We start from the raw sequence: 18,221 nt of genomic DNA, 5'->3' as shown, positions 1-18,221 counted from the left end.
TATTTATCTTCCTCCAAACACAATAAACTGAAATAATACCAAGGAATTGTGTAACACGATAATCAGGAGAGTTGCAAACAATTAACTAAATAATGATAATTATAACAAATTATAAGCTTGCGACCGTTTTCCCCATCCCATATTCTTTTTACAACTTACATGAAAAGCAGCCCAGAGGACTGAAAGGAAGGCTCTCTGTTGGATATACAGACTTATTCCCGTAGAGCCTATTGTGTTTAACTCCCGATAGAAGGTCAAACAATTTTCTTTATAGTCAATCAAACTCAGTGGGTCAATGTTTATCACAGCTGTAAATCCTTTTTCAACATAAGTCACAGATCAAATGAACAGCGAGCGTGATTCATCTCACACCAGATGAAGAAAGTAAAAATTCAGCCACTTGTATAAATAGTATTCCCGCTACCCAGCTTTCTTTGTCCAAAGCCACTGGCTTCAGTGCCCCCCCCCCCCCAAACAAAAAAGCCAAAAAATGCTTCTTTAAATGCAGCTCAATGACACATGAATATTATTACACGCCAAGTGTTGTCAGCATAAAGCAAACTGAGCTATTTCTACATATATCTTGGTATCCAAAGTGGATGAATTGCTTTAAAAAGGAGCTTGGCCTATGATTTAACTGGAAACTTATCAGGAGTGGAGGGGTAGCCAGTGGTTAAAACAGAGGATATTGAGAGGGGACATGATCGAAACATTCAAGGTACTGAAGGGAATAGACTTGGTAGATAAGGGTAGGTTCTTCACCCTCTCCAAGGTAGGGAGAACGAGAGGGCACTCTCTAAAGTTGAAAGGGGATAGATTCCGTACAAACGTAAGGAAGTTCTTCTTCACCCAGACAGTGGTAGACAATTGGAACGCTCTTCCGGAGTCTTTTATAGGGGAAAACACCCTCCAAGGAAACAAGACAAAGTTGGACAAGTTCCTGCTCAACTGGAACATACGCAGGTGAGGCTGGACTCATTTAGAGCACTGGTCTTTGACCTGGGGGCTGCCGTGTGAGTGGACTTCTGGGCACGATGGAGCACTGCTTTGACCCAGCAGCGGCAATTCTTATGTTCTTATGTTAGACCAGTGAGCAGAGCAGTACGGAAGGAAAAGACCTGCTCTCAATTCTGGGAACCATCTTAAACCTGCAGGCTTTCAAAGCTTGCATTACTTGATTAATACTGCTTGGATACACCAGGAATCTCTAGAGATTTAATAAGTAGCTGGGGATGGCTATCAGTTGATGGGAACTTGTTGGCAGAAAGTCAAAAGTTCACCCAACATTGCATGCAAGGTTACCCATAAACACCATTTAAAGCCATCCACGGTGATTAAAGCTACAGCCTGAACTTGTGCATCCCAATTGTGCTACCACCATTTAACTTCAGGACGCCGTTTGGGGAATTTGGTCCTAACTGTCCTAGAAAAATGTTATCTCTGACCATCACTGCCTGCTGTCCCAGTAGGTGCCGATTAAGGGCGTCCAAGTTTATTCGCCGTTTTTGACCGCAGAAACGTCCAAGTTCAAAACATCCTCCTTTTTTCATCTTTATGGGCTCCTTTTACGAAGGTGTGCTAATGGTTTTAGCGGACGCGCTAACGCCTCTATAGAGCTTGCGATAGTATTTTTCATGTAGCGCGGGGTTAGCGCGCGCTAAAAACGCTAGCGCACCTTCGTAAAAGGAGCCCTATGTGTCTCTCCCTTCTTTCTTTCACAGGTCTCTATAGGAGCCATCGTTCACGTTTTACAAGATTGACTTGTGACATTCTTAGGAACATAGTAGACTTTCTATCATTCTACTAATAGGAACATTTTTACTCAATATAATTGTTATTACATATATACAAGAAAACCAATATGTTTTGATGACATCAGTTCATTCACTGTATATAACAAACCTGTATATATATTTTTTGTGCACTTTGTTGAAATTAATTCAGTTGATCTTTCATTATTTAATTACATAACATTACATTACATTAGTGGTTTCTATTCCGCCATTACCTTGCGGTTCAAGGCGGATTACATCCAAACTAAACAAGAATTACATTTCAACTTTGAAGTAATAGAATAAACGATGAGATAAAATTTTAAGGGATAATTATGGGTTTTAGATAACGTTTGGTAATTAGAAAAAACATGAGAGAGTACTAAGGGTTTATAGAGTGTTGGATGTTGGGTTGGGATTATTGTGCTGGATAGGTTTAACGTGTTTTTTGAAGTCTTGAAGGTTTTGTAATCTGTGGATGAAGATAACAGAGTGTTGAGTTGTTTGTCCAACTTAGCTGCTTTGGAGGCTATTAAGTTGTCATAGAGTTTTTTTTCGTTTGACATTTTTGGATGGTGGGTAATAGAATAGTGAATGGGTTCTTCTGTGTCTGATTGAGGAGGATTGATTGAGTCTGTTATTCCAGTAAGTTGGGCTTTCTCCGTTGATAGCCTTGTAAAGAAAGCAATAGAATTTGAAGTTCACTCTCGCTTCTATTGGAAGCCAATGCGAGTCATGGTCTGCCTCTGTGATATGGTCATATTTTTTTAGTGAATCGACAAGTCTCTGCACCATCTGCAATTGCTTCATCATGGTCGCGGGACATGGTAGGTATAGTATGTTGCAGTAGTCCAGCATCCCAAGGATTAGAGATTGTACCAGTAGTAGGAATTGCTTCTTTTCGAAGAATGATCGGATTTTTCTCTGATTTCTCATGGTCATGAATGATGTCTTTATTATTTTGTTAATTTGGGGTTGCATGTTACAGCTTCTGTCAATCGTGATGCCAAGCAATTTTAAAGTAGGTTGTATTGGGTATGAAAATGAATTTATTACAAGATTAGTTAACGTTGGAGTTTTGTCATTTTCAAGTAGAATGAAATTTGTTTTGTCAGGGTTAAGTTTTAATTTGTGTGTTCTGTGTTGGAGGGGCTGTGGGGAAGTGGGTACCTATTTTCATATGTGGTGGCAGTGTGGACAGGTGTGTGGGTTCTGGACTGAGGTCTTTGATCGGGTGTCCCGGATCTTAGATGTCCAGATACCGGCCGATTGGCGACATGCCTTGTTGTTTTGGTATCAATTGGAACTGGCTGGGGGTGACTCTTTGTTTTGTAAGTTGGCATTCACTGCTGCTCGATTGGCCATTGCCTCTTTGTGGAATCAGGCGCTCTCTCCCACGTGGGCCCTGGTGGAGCAACGTTTGCTGACTTGGCAGAACTTATATCACTTAACGGCCTTACGGCATGGTAAACTACATGGCTATGCTCATGTGTGGCGCAATTTTCGGGCTTCTGTGGGGGTCTGTGGTAGGGGTGGTCAGGGGCTTTGAGTTGGCCTTGGGGTTGGAATAGATGGGCGATGCTTGGGGGGATCTCATAACCATATTCCTTTTCAATTTTTGGTATCTGTTTGGAAGTGACTATCTCTCAACCATATTGAGAGCTGTAGGTATTGTGTTTTGTCCCTGGGGGGAGGGAGGGGGGATGTTGGCTGTGCTTTAGTGGGCATTCTAGATTGTTCGTATTAGCTTGTAGGACTTGCACATGTCTATGCTGTTGATTTTAATTCTGTGTGCTATTGTGGAGTGTGGAATTCAGCTCTATGTATTTTTGTTCTTGCATTCCATGTGCAATTGTTCTGTACTGTTTGGAGTGTTTTTCAATAAAAGCTTTTCAATTAAAAAAAAAAAAGTTTTAATTTGTGCTCTGTCATCCATATAGCCACTGATTCGAGGGTTCGGTGTATTGTGTTTGCTATGAAGGATTCTGGTTGGTTATAACCTTATCATTCGATTCAATATAATATGTATGAGAATTTTGTAAATGCAATACTTGTGATTTTAGGTCATTAATGTTGTACAATGTCTTAGTATATATTTTTAAAATATTTTACATTAGTTCTTTTTATAAATTAAAAATTATTTTTTTATATTTTACATTTGTTTTTTGGGGCTATGCTTTATTCTAGAATCAATGCAATATATACTGTATATATGTTATTATTTTTTAGTCTAGTTTCTATAGTTTTCATTGCTTTTATTGCTTATATCACTTTAGGGATTTTATTATATTTCTCTTTGCATATGAGATTATTAATGTTTATTTATGTTATATAAACATTCAATTTATTTATGTTTGTTTACATGCATTATGGTTTTTTTTACATGCATTTGTTTAGACTCCTGAGGCAGGCCCATTTGGGGCCAAAACACGATCGTGTCAAAAGTCACGATATATAAATACACTTCCCCCTCCCAATTCGCGGTTTCTCCATTTGCGGTTTCAGATAATCGTGATTTTTTCTGGGCAGGGGGAAAATAAAAAAAACAGTCTAAACTTTTAACAACCCCATATTTTTTCCTTCCCTGCCGCTTTCCCGGCCTTACCTGGTGGTCTAGAGGGCTTTCGAGGCAGGAGCGATCTTCCAACGCCCCTGCCCCGTGCAGATCGCCATGAGGAAATGGCTGCTGGGAGTTCCCGTTATGTCGGGAACTCCCTACAGCCATTTCCTCATGGCGATCTGCACGGGGCAGGAGCGTAGGAAGATCGCTCCTGCCCCGAAAGCCCTCTAGACCACCAGTTAGGCTGGGAAGGCGGCAGGGAGGTGGGGGTGGGTCAGAGCCGGATAATCGCGGTTTTTCGCCATTTGCGGTCCGGCTCTGCCCGTATCCCGCAAATGACGAGGGAGAAGTGTAAAAGACATTGAGCACCAGAGTCTTCTTCGCTGTTTGTTTTCCACTTTCCAAGTTTTGGGAAGTAATCATCTCCTGTTTTTCCGACACCATAGGAAGAGCCATGGCAGTTTAGTATACCATAGAGACTGGAGGGAAGGGAACAAAGCGACAGTCCTTGGGGGTGGAAGGGAGACTATCTGGATCAAGGTGAGAGATGTGGCAAATGCTGTGGGTTCATAATTACTCACCAGCAGACTCGGGTATCTGGAGTGCGGAACTTCAACTAGACATAACAGAGTAAGACCCATGCAAGTATTGTGATATCCAGGAAAACAGAAAAGTGCATACCTTTTGTCTCTTTGAGTGGAATACAGAAAGCGGACTCCTTACTGAGGGGGTCGTGTATGGCAGCCGCATTGAGAAATTGCATGAGCTGCGCCTCATCTGATAATAAATAAAATAGAAATAACATCTTATACTTCAATTTCAAACTCAAGGAAAGAAACTCTTTGGTGGTTAAAATAAAATCATCACCTTTTCTTGTAAAAAAACAACAACTTCACAGATGAATGTTCTTCAAAGTATATTTGAAATCAGGAGGAGATAGTTTGAAAAAGGAAGGGGGAAGTGGAGGTTATTGTTTTCTATACTTAAAATAAGAGTCTTACGAGATGATTTTAAAATATAGAACCAAAGGTAAATTTGCAAGGTTGAAAAATTACCAAATTTTAAAAGCTTAGGGGCTACAGTGGCTATCGGCATTTTGCTGACGTTGTTGGTGTTGAATCTGGAGACACTAGAATTGAATTTCCAAATTTCTGAAGCCGGCTAATGCATAGTCAATTAGGTGGGATATTCAGCGCTTAATCAACCGTGGGTTACCGAGTATATATTTACGCAGTTGGTGCTGGATATTGGCACTTAACCAGCCGTTTGTCAACTGTGCTCCGGGAATACCCCCAAAATTTCCAATTGCTTACTAGTCATTTTCAGCCACACTAACTGGTCAAGTGTCATTACCGTATTTCCCCATATATAGGCCACGGCCTATACATGGGTTTTACAAACCCGTGTACGGGGCGTGGCCTAGTTATATGGGATGGTCTATGTACAGACGTTACATCATCTCCCCCACCTCCGGTACCTTTATTGGAGCCCCCTGGATGGCGGATGGTGAATCTCCAGCGGTGCAGGGCAGCCGCGATCACTTCGGCATACGGCCTGCCCCCACTGAGTGACTGACGTCAGTTCTTGCAAGTCCCGTGGGTATCGCGAGAGCTGACGGCCATTCAGCGGGCGGTGCGGGGACAGGCCGGATACCTAAGAGATCACAGCTGCCCTGCACCGCTGGAGATTCGCCATCCACCATCTAGGGGGCTCCGATAAAGGTACCGGGGGGGGGTGTGATGTTAAAAGGCAGGGGAGGAACCGGAAGATAAGCCATGGCTAATACCATGGGGTGGCTTATCTTCCTGTTTTTAAACATAGGCCGCCCTTTTCTGCAGCTTATACATGGGTGCGGCCTATGCATAGGGGCAGCCTATATGCAGAGAAATACGGTAGTGCTTAATCCTGAAAAGGTGATTTAACCAGATAGGAACCATTTCTGGTTGAATATCGACCCCTTAAAAAACATGAAAGAATGACATAAACAAAAGAGAATTTACTGAATTACACAGATTTTTTTTAAAAAACCACCATAGTTTGTACTCTGTTCCAAGTTCTCTCATTTTGACAGTCAGTAAATAAGACTGGCGGAAAAAGCAGCTCTCTATAACCTCAGCTCAGCGCTTCATACAAGCACAATTGACTTTGTCGTAAAAAGGAAAATTGTTTGTTTAGTAATTGCAAACTTTTATTGGTTTTGCAATAATAACTGAATAGTCTGAATATCCACAGACTGTCAATAGGAAAATCTAGAGCAATTGTCTTGAAAAGAAGAGAAAAAGTCATTTAGACATGCGGCTGATAAAGTGCCAGGATCGAACTCTCTATGACCTACACGGAAAATCCCTTCCCTTTCACTCGGGCAGATATAGAAAGGGGTGCGGAAACGTTCTCAGCCCAACCAAGAAGAGAAGGACGTCGATGTGATTCAATCAACGATCTGGAACAAGGTCAAGAACAGAGAAATTCGTTGCTGCAAATTGGCACAACGAAAGAACGCTCAGGATTGAAGAAGTTGGCAGGGCTGAGAACTTTTCAGCAGCCCCTCAGGGAGGCACTTGAAAAGCAGGATTCGAAAATTGCTCTCTGAACGTGGCTAAAGGTATGCGAGTTAGGCGCAACTTGTGGTGCGTTTCAAAAGGCGCTTCTTTTTGCTTTGAAACTTGACACCAAGGGCCCCTTTTACTAAGGTGCGCTAACCCCGCGCTAGGCTCCCCAAACTAACGCCGACTCAGTGCTGGCATTAGCGTCTAGCTCAAGCCGCAATTTAGCCACGCTCAAACCACTAGCGCAGCTTAGTTAAAGGAGCCCAAAGTCTGTGGCTAGGTCAGGTGAGGAAATGTATACTTGTAGACTGCATTTTCAAATCTTCATGTGTGCTTCACAAATTGACCTTTCAGAACAGGGCCTGAGTCTCGGCCTGCCTGTCTGACATTAATATATGGATGTCTCGCCGCTGGCCAAGATGGAACTCCTTCTGTTCTCCTAAACCTTACTCTCCTCTCTTATTTCAGTGGATAACACTATGATCCGCCCAGTCTGGCCGGCTCGCAACCTCGGGGGTCGCAACCTTTGATTCGTCTCTCTCCTCCTCTTCGCATGTCCAACAAACCACCAAAACGTCATTTCTTTCTATACAACCTTGCTAAAATCCAGAGTTTCCTTTCTGAACACGCTGCCAACAACATTATCCACGCCCTTGTCGCCCGGATCACTAAAACGTGCTTCTCGTGGGTCTCTCCCCTCTTCAATCTGTTCAGAATTCGGCAGCACGCCTTGTATTTTGCCAGGGTCATTATGCAAATGTTACCCATCTCCTCAAGTCAATTCATTGGCCCCCCCCTGTCCACTTCCGCATACAGGTCAAACTCCTTTACTGACCTAGAAGTGGATTCACTCGGCAGCTCCTCAATATCTCTCCTCTCTTATCTTACTCTTCGGGTTAGTCTCTCTTGTCTGTACCCTTTTCTATTGCCAACTCCTGACTTTGCCCCTTCTGCATTGCTGTGCCCTATGTCTGGAACAACCTGCAAACATGGTGACAAAATTCATCACCGTTCCCGTCCCGCGGATAACCGCGGGAAACCATCTTCACGTCATTCTTTAAGGAGAGAGAGAAGAATCAGAGTATGAATGGCCACAACCACTGACCCTCAAGCTTTGCTTTGAAGAATGCTGGTGTAGAAGGACCGAGGTTGAAACAGACACTACAGAATGACAGTCTCTGGTATCCAGAGCAGATATTGTGATGTCATAATGCCTCATTCCACCAGTGCCTAAGAGCCAATCACATCAGTGATGTCACAATGGCTTCATTATCCTTGGCTCACATAAGAATCAGAGTATGAATGGCCACAACCACTGACCCTCAAGCTTTGCTTTGAAGAATGCTGGTGTAGAAGGACTGAGGTTGAAACAGACACTACAGAATGACAGTCTCTGGTATCCAGAGCAGATATTGTGATGTCATAATGCCTCATTCCACCAGTGCCTAAGAGCCAATCACATCAGTGATGTCACAATGGCTTCATTATCCTTGGCTCACATAAGAATCAGAGTATGAATGGCCACAACCACTGACCCACAAGCTTTGCTTTGAAGAATGCTGGGGTAGAAGGACTGAGGTTGAAATAGACACTAGAAAATGACATGGGATTATTTCCCGCGGGGACGGGAACGGTGATGAATTTTGTCACCGTGTCATTCTCTAATTCAGATCCATGCTCAAAGCCCACTTTTTCTAAGCTGCATTTAGGCCCTAACACTTCCATCTTGTAATATGTTATATGGCCCGGATTCTCTAACCGGTGTTGGCGGCCGCCTTAAAAGTGGGTACCGATCACAGAATCGCGCCTCTGGCAACGCTTACATTTCCAACACCTACATTTGATGCGTATCACATTTCTGTAGGTGCTTTAGGCCGCTAACGCCACCTCCGGCATTAGCCACACACACAGTGGCATTAGGCGGCCTAAAGCATCCACAGCGGTGTGATTCTGGAGCCAATTTTTTAGGCTCTTGTAGGCGTCTTGAAACTCAGTTAAAAACGTTATTTAAAAATGTTTTTTACTGAGCTTGGGTGCCTGCTTGCACCTAAAAAAAATGGCACTGTTTAGAGAATCTGGAGCAATCTGTTTCCCGTTCCTTCTGCAGCCTCTCCCGCTCTACCTCTTCATCTCTTTGTATGTCCCTTCATAAGCAGCATATATTGCCTCACCCTGTGTCCTGTGTGTCTGTCATAATTTAGATTGTAAGCTCCTTGGAGCAGGGACTGTTGTCAGCCTAGCTGTCGCTACCATTCAGCATTTTAGTTGGCATTACTTATGTCAGCGAGGCTTATGGGAAATTATATCAATCTGACTCTGGCATGGGAATGCAGATAGACTCTGTAAGGCAGGGAGACTGTGTTAAGTTTCCCTGATATGGTTTTAAGCAGCCCTGATTGAATCATGACTAGCTAAAAGGTGTTAATGTCTGATTAAGAGGGTGCTTAGGACAATGGCCTGCTTGAATGGGACAAAGAAGCCAGAGACTAATCCCATTACCATGCTTGCAGGTATCACACCCTCCTTTGTCAATTAAATTGACCATTGTCTCAAACAGTTTGCAAATTCTAAACAGAAAGATACTGGGAGATACAATATTTTCTCTATTCAGAATAAGATTCCAAGGTATAAAAGCCTGCTCTCTGCTCTATCAATCTATCTCTCTTTCTATCTAGCTATCTCTTGGCTCTTGGCTTGGCACTCTGGTTCTCTCTTGAGCTCTCTCTATCTCTGTCTATCCTTCTCTTTATCTATGGAACACGAAACATCACCCCATCCCCCTTTCTCTCTCTCTCTGCCTTTCCCTAGAACTTCACGCTTTCTTCTGGACTCTGTAAGGCAGGAAACTACTTTGCTCTCTGCTTAAGTGTAATGCTTCATTGTAATGCTTCAGAATATTGCTTTTCTGTAAGACTATTTCTATAATATATTCTTTATGCAATCACCCCTGGCTGTGTTCGTTTATTATACTTCCTGGTGAGTCATCTGTGAGGGAACTGAACCTGGGACCTGGCGTTGGTCAGTGCGCATTTCACTTAACCCCTACCACCATACATTGGGGGGGGCTACGAACAAAACTGACAACCGTCTCTTGCATGTTTAATGTACAGCGCTGCATGCATCTCTGGTAATTCTACAGAAATAATAAATAATGGTTGTAGGCAGAGGGTCTCCCTGGACTTTGTTGATAAGGGAGGGTTGAAAATTGCCCTATTGGCTTGGATTGACCCTTGTAATTCATTTGTTGTTGATTTCTGGTCATCTTTCTAAAGAAATATGTTAAAGAATTTTTATCTGATAGAGAAAACGAACACAACACTATCAACACAATTTTCAGTTCAAGTCAGAACAAAGACCATCGATATTATGTTTTATCTGCGGATTTTGTGCCAAGTTTCAAAGCACAAAGAAGTGCACACTTTCCTTTTGAAACCCACCATAAGTACAAATACATAAAAGTAGACTGAAAACCCACCTTTTTGATATAGCCTTCAATCCACAACCCTACTCCCCAATGCCCACTAACCCAGCCAGCAGATTAATCCTGTCTGTCTTGTCTGTTTAGATTGTAAGCTCTTTGGAGCAGGGACTCTCTCAGTACTGTATGCGTCTGGTAGCGCTCTAGAAATTGTCCTGTACTCCCCTCTGCCCTCCAACCCAGCCAGCAGATTAGCCCTTCCCCTTAACTGTATCCATGACATCCTGTTTGTCTGTCTTGTCTGTTTAGATTGTAAGCTCTTTGGAGCAGGGATTGTCTTCTTTGTGACTCTGTACAGCGCTGTGTACATCTGGTAGCACTATAGAAATCATTCATAGTAGTAGTGTGAAGAGTTTCAGTCTTTGGGAAGCAGAGCTGAGCTTGTGATGTCATAATGCCTCATTCCACCAATAAGAGCCAACCTCATCAGTGATGTCATAATGGCTTCATTGTCCTGTACTCCCCTCTGCCCTCCAACCCAGCCAGCAGATTAACCCTTCCCCTTAACTCAACCTGTTTGTCTGTCTTGACTGTTTACATTGTAAGCTCTTTGGAGCAGGGACTGTCTTCTTCTTTGTGACTCTCTGTACAGCGCTGCATGCGTCTGGTAGCGCTATAGAAATAATAGTAGTAGCAGTAGATAATTGCATCTGCTTTTGTTCTGATAGAAAAAGATAATGGTTACTGCGGATGGGCAGACTAGATGGGCCATTTGGCCTTTATCTGCCATCATGTTTCTCTGCAGTATCACGTGACATATCACACAAATTGCCAGTATCGATTGAAATATTCAGTAGATAAAAGGGTCCTCTGGTACCTGATACAGTTACAATACACTGATCTGTGTCATTCCCCTTGAAAGTTTTACCGGTATTCATAGGCGCCAATGCGCCAACGACTGAGGATTAATGAATTCAAGAACTCAACACAGATTCCTCCCCTAGACTGGAAGTCCAATTAAGCGCCTATATCAAGACAATTCTTTATGAAACTGCCTCACAAAATCTGCACAATCACAGTTAAAATTCAACCACATACACTTAGACGTAGGAGACTTGGGTGGGGGGAGGAATTACACACGTAGATGCACATTTTAAATTTTACAACTTACATACTTCACGCTGTGGATAAGGTTTTGTTTTCAGCGTTCATCTACTTTGAAGATTCAATATTCATCATTTCAGAAAGTCCATATGTTATGTGGGTTTTTATCCCCTATAAGATATTTAAGACTCCTGAGGCAGGCCGATGGTGGCCGAAACATGTACATGTCGAGTCATTGAGTTTGAGTTCTTGGATGAATAAAAGAAGTTTTATGAAATCAATTGAGTTCACCAGTCTCCTTAGGACATATCCATTCCTTGCTTTGCGACTTTGAGCTTGTGGATTTGGTTCTCCTGTGTTTTACCCTGTAATTTTTAAGAGCACGTGACTGACATTCAAAGTGATTTAATTGGGGTCAGGAGTCTCCTGCCTGCTTAAAGTGGGCTGGCCACAAATATTCAATGGCACTTAATCTAATCTAATCTATTTCTGCGTCGCTCATACCTAGATAGGTCAAGGCAACTTAAAGAGGGGGGTGAGGAAGGAGAAGGGGGAGGAGGGGTGTGAGAAGAGAAGAGGAGGGGAGGAGGGGGGAGGAGAGGATACAAGTGATTAAGTGTCAAATAGATGAGTTTTCAGTTTCTTGAGGAATATAGTGTAGTTAGGTTCCGTCTTGGACTTAACCGGGCTGTGCCACTGAATTTCGGAACTAATTGACCATTTTTGAAAGTGGACAAGAGGGGATCATTCCAAGCACAGAGTCGGCCCACATGGCTAAGAAACCACAAAGGAACGTACAAAAGGCTGTCCTAAATTTGGTCGTTTAGATATGCGGGTAGCTCTGAATACTGGCCAGCAACCCCGTAACTTCCAACTCATCAATCAGATGATCCCTCCCCTTTTCCGTGCCATCCCAACACCTACTTTACCATTGGATGCCATGTACGCTGAATGCATGGCTTTCGTACCTTATTTCATAAAGCATCACTTCATGCAACAGCTAACAGGTTTACAAGATGGAAAGGCTTGCCGATTTGTGATGTTTGAGGCTCATACAACTGTAAGCTAAGATCTGATATTTCCCTTGCTGCCGCCTTTTAATTCCCTTTAAGACGTGTTTCTTGTTCAGAAACACAATTTGCAAAGATCACAGTCAATCACACGGTTCGCTCTGTCTGCTGACTTAGTGTTTCCCATCAATTCGCTATACAACCAAGCTGCATTTGCTGGTCTCTTACAAAATTACCGCTTCCAAGACCTTTCGAAAGTGGAATGAATCCCACCAGTAGGTTGTAATCCTCATTAGTGGATTTAGAATGAAATATAATGTAGAAAATTTTCCTCCCCCACCCTCCAAACCTGTTTTCTTGGTGACGGGTCAAAAGCGCGCGAGGACAAAGGCGCGCCGACAACGAGCGTGGACAACTGAGCGCAGGGCTTAATCGCGCCGAAGAAAACCCGTATTTTAAAGGGCTCTGATGGGGGGAGGGGGGACCCCCCCAATCTACTTAATAGGGATCACACTGCCATGTTGGGGGGGGGGGTGTAACCCCCCCACATTATACTGAAAACAACTTTTTCCCTAAAAAACAGGGAAAAAGTTAAGTTTCCAGTATAATGAGGGGGTTACAACCCCCCAACCCCTCCCAACGCCAGCGCGATCCCTATTAAGTAAAGTGGGGGGGTTCCCCACCAACACCCCCCGTCGTAGCCCTTTAAAATACGTTTTTTCTTCAGCGCGATGAAATCCTGCGCTCAGTTGTCCACGCTCGGTTGTCAGCGCGCCTTTGTCCTCGCACGCTTTAGACTATGAACCGTTTTCTTCCTCCTTGAGGCAGTGACCCTATATATCAGCTGAAGCAGGGCGACCGGCTGGCTGACCGGAACAATCCGTTGAGCATCTATCAAGGCCTGCCAGCTTCCATTTTTTTCCAAAGCAGGAAGTTTGGAGGGGGTGCGAACCTGCAGGCTTTGAACATAAGCAGATGCTCAAGGCCCTGTGCCAGCTAGCCACTCTGCTTCTGCCAATTTATAGCACGGCCAACCCAGAGAGGGAGTTGGGGGTGGAAAGAAGGAAGGAAAAAGAAGCTGGCAATCATGGGTGCTGTTGAAAGGGAAGGGCAGAAATACTGGACACAATGGGGTGAGAGTGGGAATTTGAGAGAAAGGGAAGAGGAGAAATGCTGGACAAAGGGGGAAGGTTGAAAGTGCAGAAGAGGAATGCTGGACCCCATATCAGGGGGAGAGAATTGAGAGAAAGAGAAAAGAAATTCTGGATTCCAAGTTGAGGTGGGGTGGGGTTGAATGCTGGGAGGGATAGAGAGGCTGGACACATGGGTGGGGTCTTGCGACTCTTTGGGATTCCGCTAGATACTTTTGACCTGGATTAGCCACTGTGGAAACAGGACATTGGGCTAGAAGGACCACTGGTCTGACCCAGTATGGTTAATCATGTTCTTATGAGAGATGGTGGGGGCAGGCTCTTTTCCCTGGAAAAGAGGAGACTTAGAGGGGATATGATAGAGACCTACAAGATCATGAAGGGCATAGAGAGAGTAGAGAGGGACAGATTCTTCAAACTTTCGAAAAATAAAAGAATGAGAGGGCATTCGGAAAAGTTGAAAGGGGACAGATTCAATACAAATGCCAGGAAGTTCTTCTTTACCCAGCGTGTGGTGGACACCTGGAATGTGCTTCCAGAGGGCGTAATAGGGCAGTGTACGGTACTGGGGTTCAAGAAAGGATTGGACAATTTCCTGCTGGAAAAGGGGATAGAGGGGTATAGATAGAGGATTGCTGCACAGGTCTTGGACCTGTTGGGCCGCCGCGTGAGCGGACTGCTGGGCACGATGGACCTCAGGACCCAGTGGAGGCACTTCTTATGTTCAGGCCTTAAGCGTCCCCAAACAAAAAGGCATTTTGCCGCTCCTGCACATAAATGCCACAAATTCTTAAAACCAGCTATTAAATCTTTAATACAAACAAGTATTATCTGAATCAATTCCATTTTAATCTTATCTCCCACAGTTCAGTTCATTACAGTACTTTTACAACTTTATTAATAAATATCAGAATAATTTAGTCAGTGAACCCAATCCCCGTCACTCACACTCACTTCCCAACTTTCACACATACACATTGCGATTACTTTTATCCAAAATTGGATCTTGGTTCGTTCATGAGTCAGAGAGGCTTCAAACGGCCTCTCTGTCCTCATGATGGTTCTGTTCTTCAATTCATAAAGCATTCAGCTCAACACAAGACTGTGTTTCGCCACCTGGCTTCTTCAGGAGCCGTGTTTGCAAGGCTCACCAACATCACAACTTCACCTGCAATACAAAAAAATTCACATGCATTCACATGCATAGTGGGGTTCATTCATACTAAAACCTCACCAAAATCTTTAAAACACCTTTCACCTACCAGTAAACTAAGCATGACTCGAGCAGGGACCCAGGGTTGGGCACAAGCCGGGATCAGCTGACAAGCAGGAAACACACCATCTACCAGGAAATCAAACTCACTTCCTCTCCATAAACCTTATATCCCTGATAAGATTAAAATTGAATTGATTCAGATAATACTTGTTTGTATTAAATATTTAATAGCTGGTTTTAAGAATTTGCATTATCCAATAGGCAGCTATTTAACTGGGGAAAAAACCCTACGCTTAGGCTTTAGGTTAATTTCTAAGCACATAAATGCCAGAGATACAGGCATCATTTATAATCTATAATAATAAAATGCTAAGCGCGCATGCACACTCTTACCGCCGTGTTCCCTGATCCCTGATCTGTAGGGCTGTGGTCGGCGGGAGTGCACATGCGCCACACCAGGACTCCTCCTCCCGAGCCACAGACATGCTGACCAGCAGGCCTCTCGAGCAGCAGCGGTGGTAGGGATGGCGGAATCACTACCGAGGCAGCTGTCGGCGCCTGCAGGCCGCGGCGGCTTGAGGCGGCTGTCGGCGGAGGGCAGATGCGAACGGAGGTAAGGGGTGCTGCTGGACAGGGGAAGAGGTGCTGATGGACAGGGGGCAGTAAAAGGAAGGGAGGCGTACTGCTGGACAAGGGGAGCAGGAAAGAGGTGCTGATGGACAGGGGAAGAGGTGCTGATGGACAGGGGGGGCAGAAAAAGGAAGGGAGGCGTACTGCTGGACAGGGGGAGCAGGAAAGAGATGCTGATGGACAGGGGAAAAGATGCTGATGGACAGGGAGGGGCAGAAAAAGGAAGGGAGGCATACTGCTGGATAGGGGGAGCAGGAAAGAGGTGTTGATGGACAGGGGAAGAGGTGATGATGGATAGGGGGGGCAGTAAAAGGAAGGGAGGCCTACTGCTGGACAGTGGGGAGGTAAAACAAATGCCGTCGGTGGTTTCATGACCAGCAGGGCCTCCCAAGGCAGACAGGTTTCAGCGGAGATGTCAGAATAACAATGGACCACCCTAAGGGGCAATGTTGGAGGCGGAGGATCGCGTTTGATGCGACAACAGCGACGTCATCAAATTTAGACTGCGCAGAAGAAAGGCCCGGCAATCTACTTTTGTATTCTGCCACAAAAACTTGGTTTTCATCAAGTCGCTAGGACTCGAACACGAGTTGATAGCACCTCACAATTTTTGTGCATATTTACAGAAAAGCACGATGGAGGCTACTTGTCATTTACACAAAGGGCTAAATTCAGTGAATAGCACCCAAATATGGACGCCAAAAATAAATCTGCACCCGGTGCTGTTCTCTGGGCTGTGTGCTCTTTATAATAATAACTTTATTCTTCTATACTGCCATAGTCAGATGACTTCTAGGTGGTTCACACTGAAGAGAGCTGGACAATCAGCGAATTATAAAATGCAAATAATGAAAGTACAACATATTACACAAGAAATAGGCAGAAGGAATATACAAATTTGGTGTGGTGTCTGTTTAGGAGATAAATCTGTCAAATAGTACGGTTTTCATTTCTTTCCGAAAGGCGCATTAGAGCAGTGTTCTTCAACCACCGGTCCATGGATCAGTGCCGGTCCTCAGAAATTTCCTGCCGGTCCACAGGGCCAGCACGTGCATCAGGCCCAAAACAGTGTTCTTCAACCACCGGCCCACGGTGCGATCGATGTGGCGTTATCTTCGAGCCAGCTCCCTCTTCCTCACTGATTCAGTGCACAAAGCCACAGGCAGTGGCTCCTACGGGCATCCTGCGCCTGAACCGGAAGCCTTCTCTCTGACGGTAGAGGGAAGGCTTCCAGATGAGGCACAGGACGTGCAAGGTGCAATTAATATGTAATGTAATGTAATTTATTTCTTATATACCGCTACATCAATTAATACTATTATGGGGGCGGGGTCTGGCCCACGACTTAGCCCAGTGTTCTTCAACCGCCGGTCCACAGACCGATGCCGGTCCACAGAATAATTATTTTATTTCTGCTGGTCCATAGGTGTAAAAAGGTTGAAAAACACTGCATTAGAGAACAGCATTGGGTGCCAAACTGCACACCCAGCTTTGGGCATAAGGACTTACACCAAGGGCTCCTTTTCCGAAACCGCCTTAGCGCGCTAGCCGAAAAACTACCGCCTGCTCAAGAGGAGGCGGTAGCTGCTAGTGCGTCCAGCAGTTTAGCGTACGCTATTATGCGCATTAAACCGCTAACACGGCTTCGTAAAAGGAGCCCCAAGTGAAACCAGGTGCAAATCCTGGCGCATCTGTAGAATTCTAGAAGAGTCTGCCCAATTCTCCAAAATGCCCCTGCTCCGCCCACGACCTTTCCGTGGAAATGCCCCCTTTGCAGTTGTGCAAGGACACATTTGGGCACTACTCCATATCCTAGAAGAGAGCGCAAGGCAGATCCACCTGTAAACCTAAAGGAGGGCCAATTATTAACTCATCAATCTGCATGCCGATCTGCAATTGAATCCAGGCAATATATATATAGATATCCAGGCAATAATGGACCCGGGTAAATGTCTGCTCAACCTGTGCTTTGCCCCAGGTCAGGGGTGTCCAATGTCGGTCCTCGAGGGCCGCAATCCAGTCGGGTTTTCAGGATTTCCCCAATGAATATGCATGAGATCTATTAGCATACAATGAAAGCGGTGCATGCAAATAGATCTCATGCCTATTCATTGGGGAAATCCTGAAAGCCCGACTGGATTGCGGCCCTCGAGGACCGACATTGGACACCCCTGCCCCAGGGGAACCCACACCGGCACAGAATATTGGCAAATAGGTAGATCACCACCTCTCCAACATACTGACAACGACTGACTACAAAACATTCCGAAAGGAAATTAAAGCCCTGCCATTCAGAAAATTTCCCAGTCCTGTAATTAGTACCCTAACCTGTAATTCGCCTGGAAATGTCCAGTTATCCTCTTTTGCAATCCACCGAGAACTGCAAGGTATTGGCGGAATAGAAGTTACCAACGTAATGTAATATAATGTAATGTCAATAAATCTAGGCAGCTCTTTATAGTTACCCTGTAGGATGAAACCTTTAGCATAAATTAGTAAATGGGCCCAAAATAAACAGTTTAAAGTGACTCTTTCATAAAACACTACCCAACTGATTTCCAATGCTATTTAACTAGCCGGAAACGGCCGGTCGGTTAAATGCTAATATAGTACGAGATGGCCTTCTATATTTGTCACCTTCATAAGAACATAAGAATTGCCACTGCTGAGTCAAGACCAATGGTCCATCGTGCCCAGCAGTCCGCTCACGCGGTGGCCTGTAGGTCAAAAACCAGTGCCCTGAGTCTAGCCTTACCTGCATACGTTCTGGTTCAGCAGGAACTTGTCCAACCTTGTCTTGAATCCCTGGAGCGT

At 44.4% G+C, this 18,221-nt stretch overlaps 1 protein-coding gene across 2 annotated transcripts in view; it reads right to left on the bottom strand.

Annotated features, from left to right (window-relative positions):
- The window catches only part of CFAP47 (cilia and flagella associated protein 47), a 1,062,207-nt gene that overhangs the window by 195,026 nt on the left and 848,960 nt on the right, over positions 1–18,221 (bottom strand). For both annotated transcript variants that reach the window (XM_033947561.1, XM_033947559.1), the window contains exon 57: positions 5,014–5,109. In XM_033947561.1, coding sequence (XP_033803452.1) covers positions 5,014–5,109 — 96 coding nt within the window. The remainder of the gene's footprint in view (positions 1–5,013; positions 5,110–18,221) is intronic.

This window comes from Geotrypetes seraphini, chromosome 6, assembly GCF_902459505.1.
Source record: "Geotrypetes seraphini chromosome 6, aGeoSer1.1, whole genome shotgun sequence".
Taxonomy (NCBI): domain Eukaryota; kingdom Metazoa; phylum Chordata; class Amphibia; order Gymnophiona; family Dermophiidae; genus Geotrypetes; species Geotrypetes seraphini.
The sequence above is the reverse complement of the archived record's forward strand: the minus strand, read 5'-3'. Positions and strand labels throughout refer to the sequence as shown.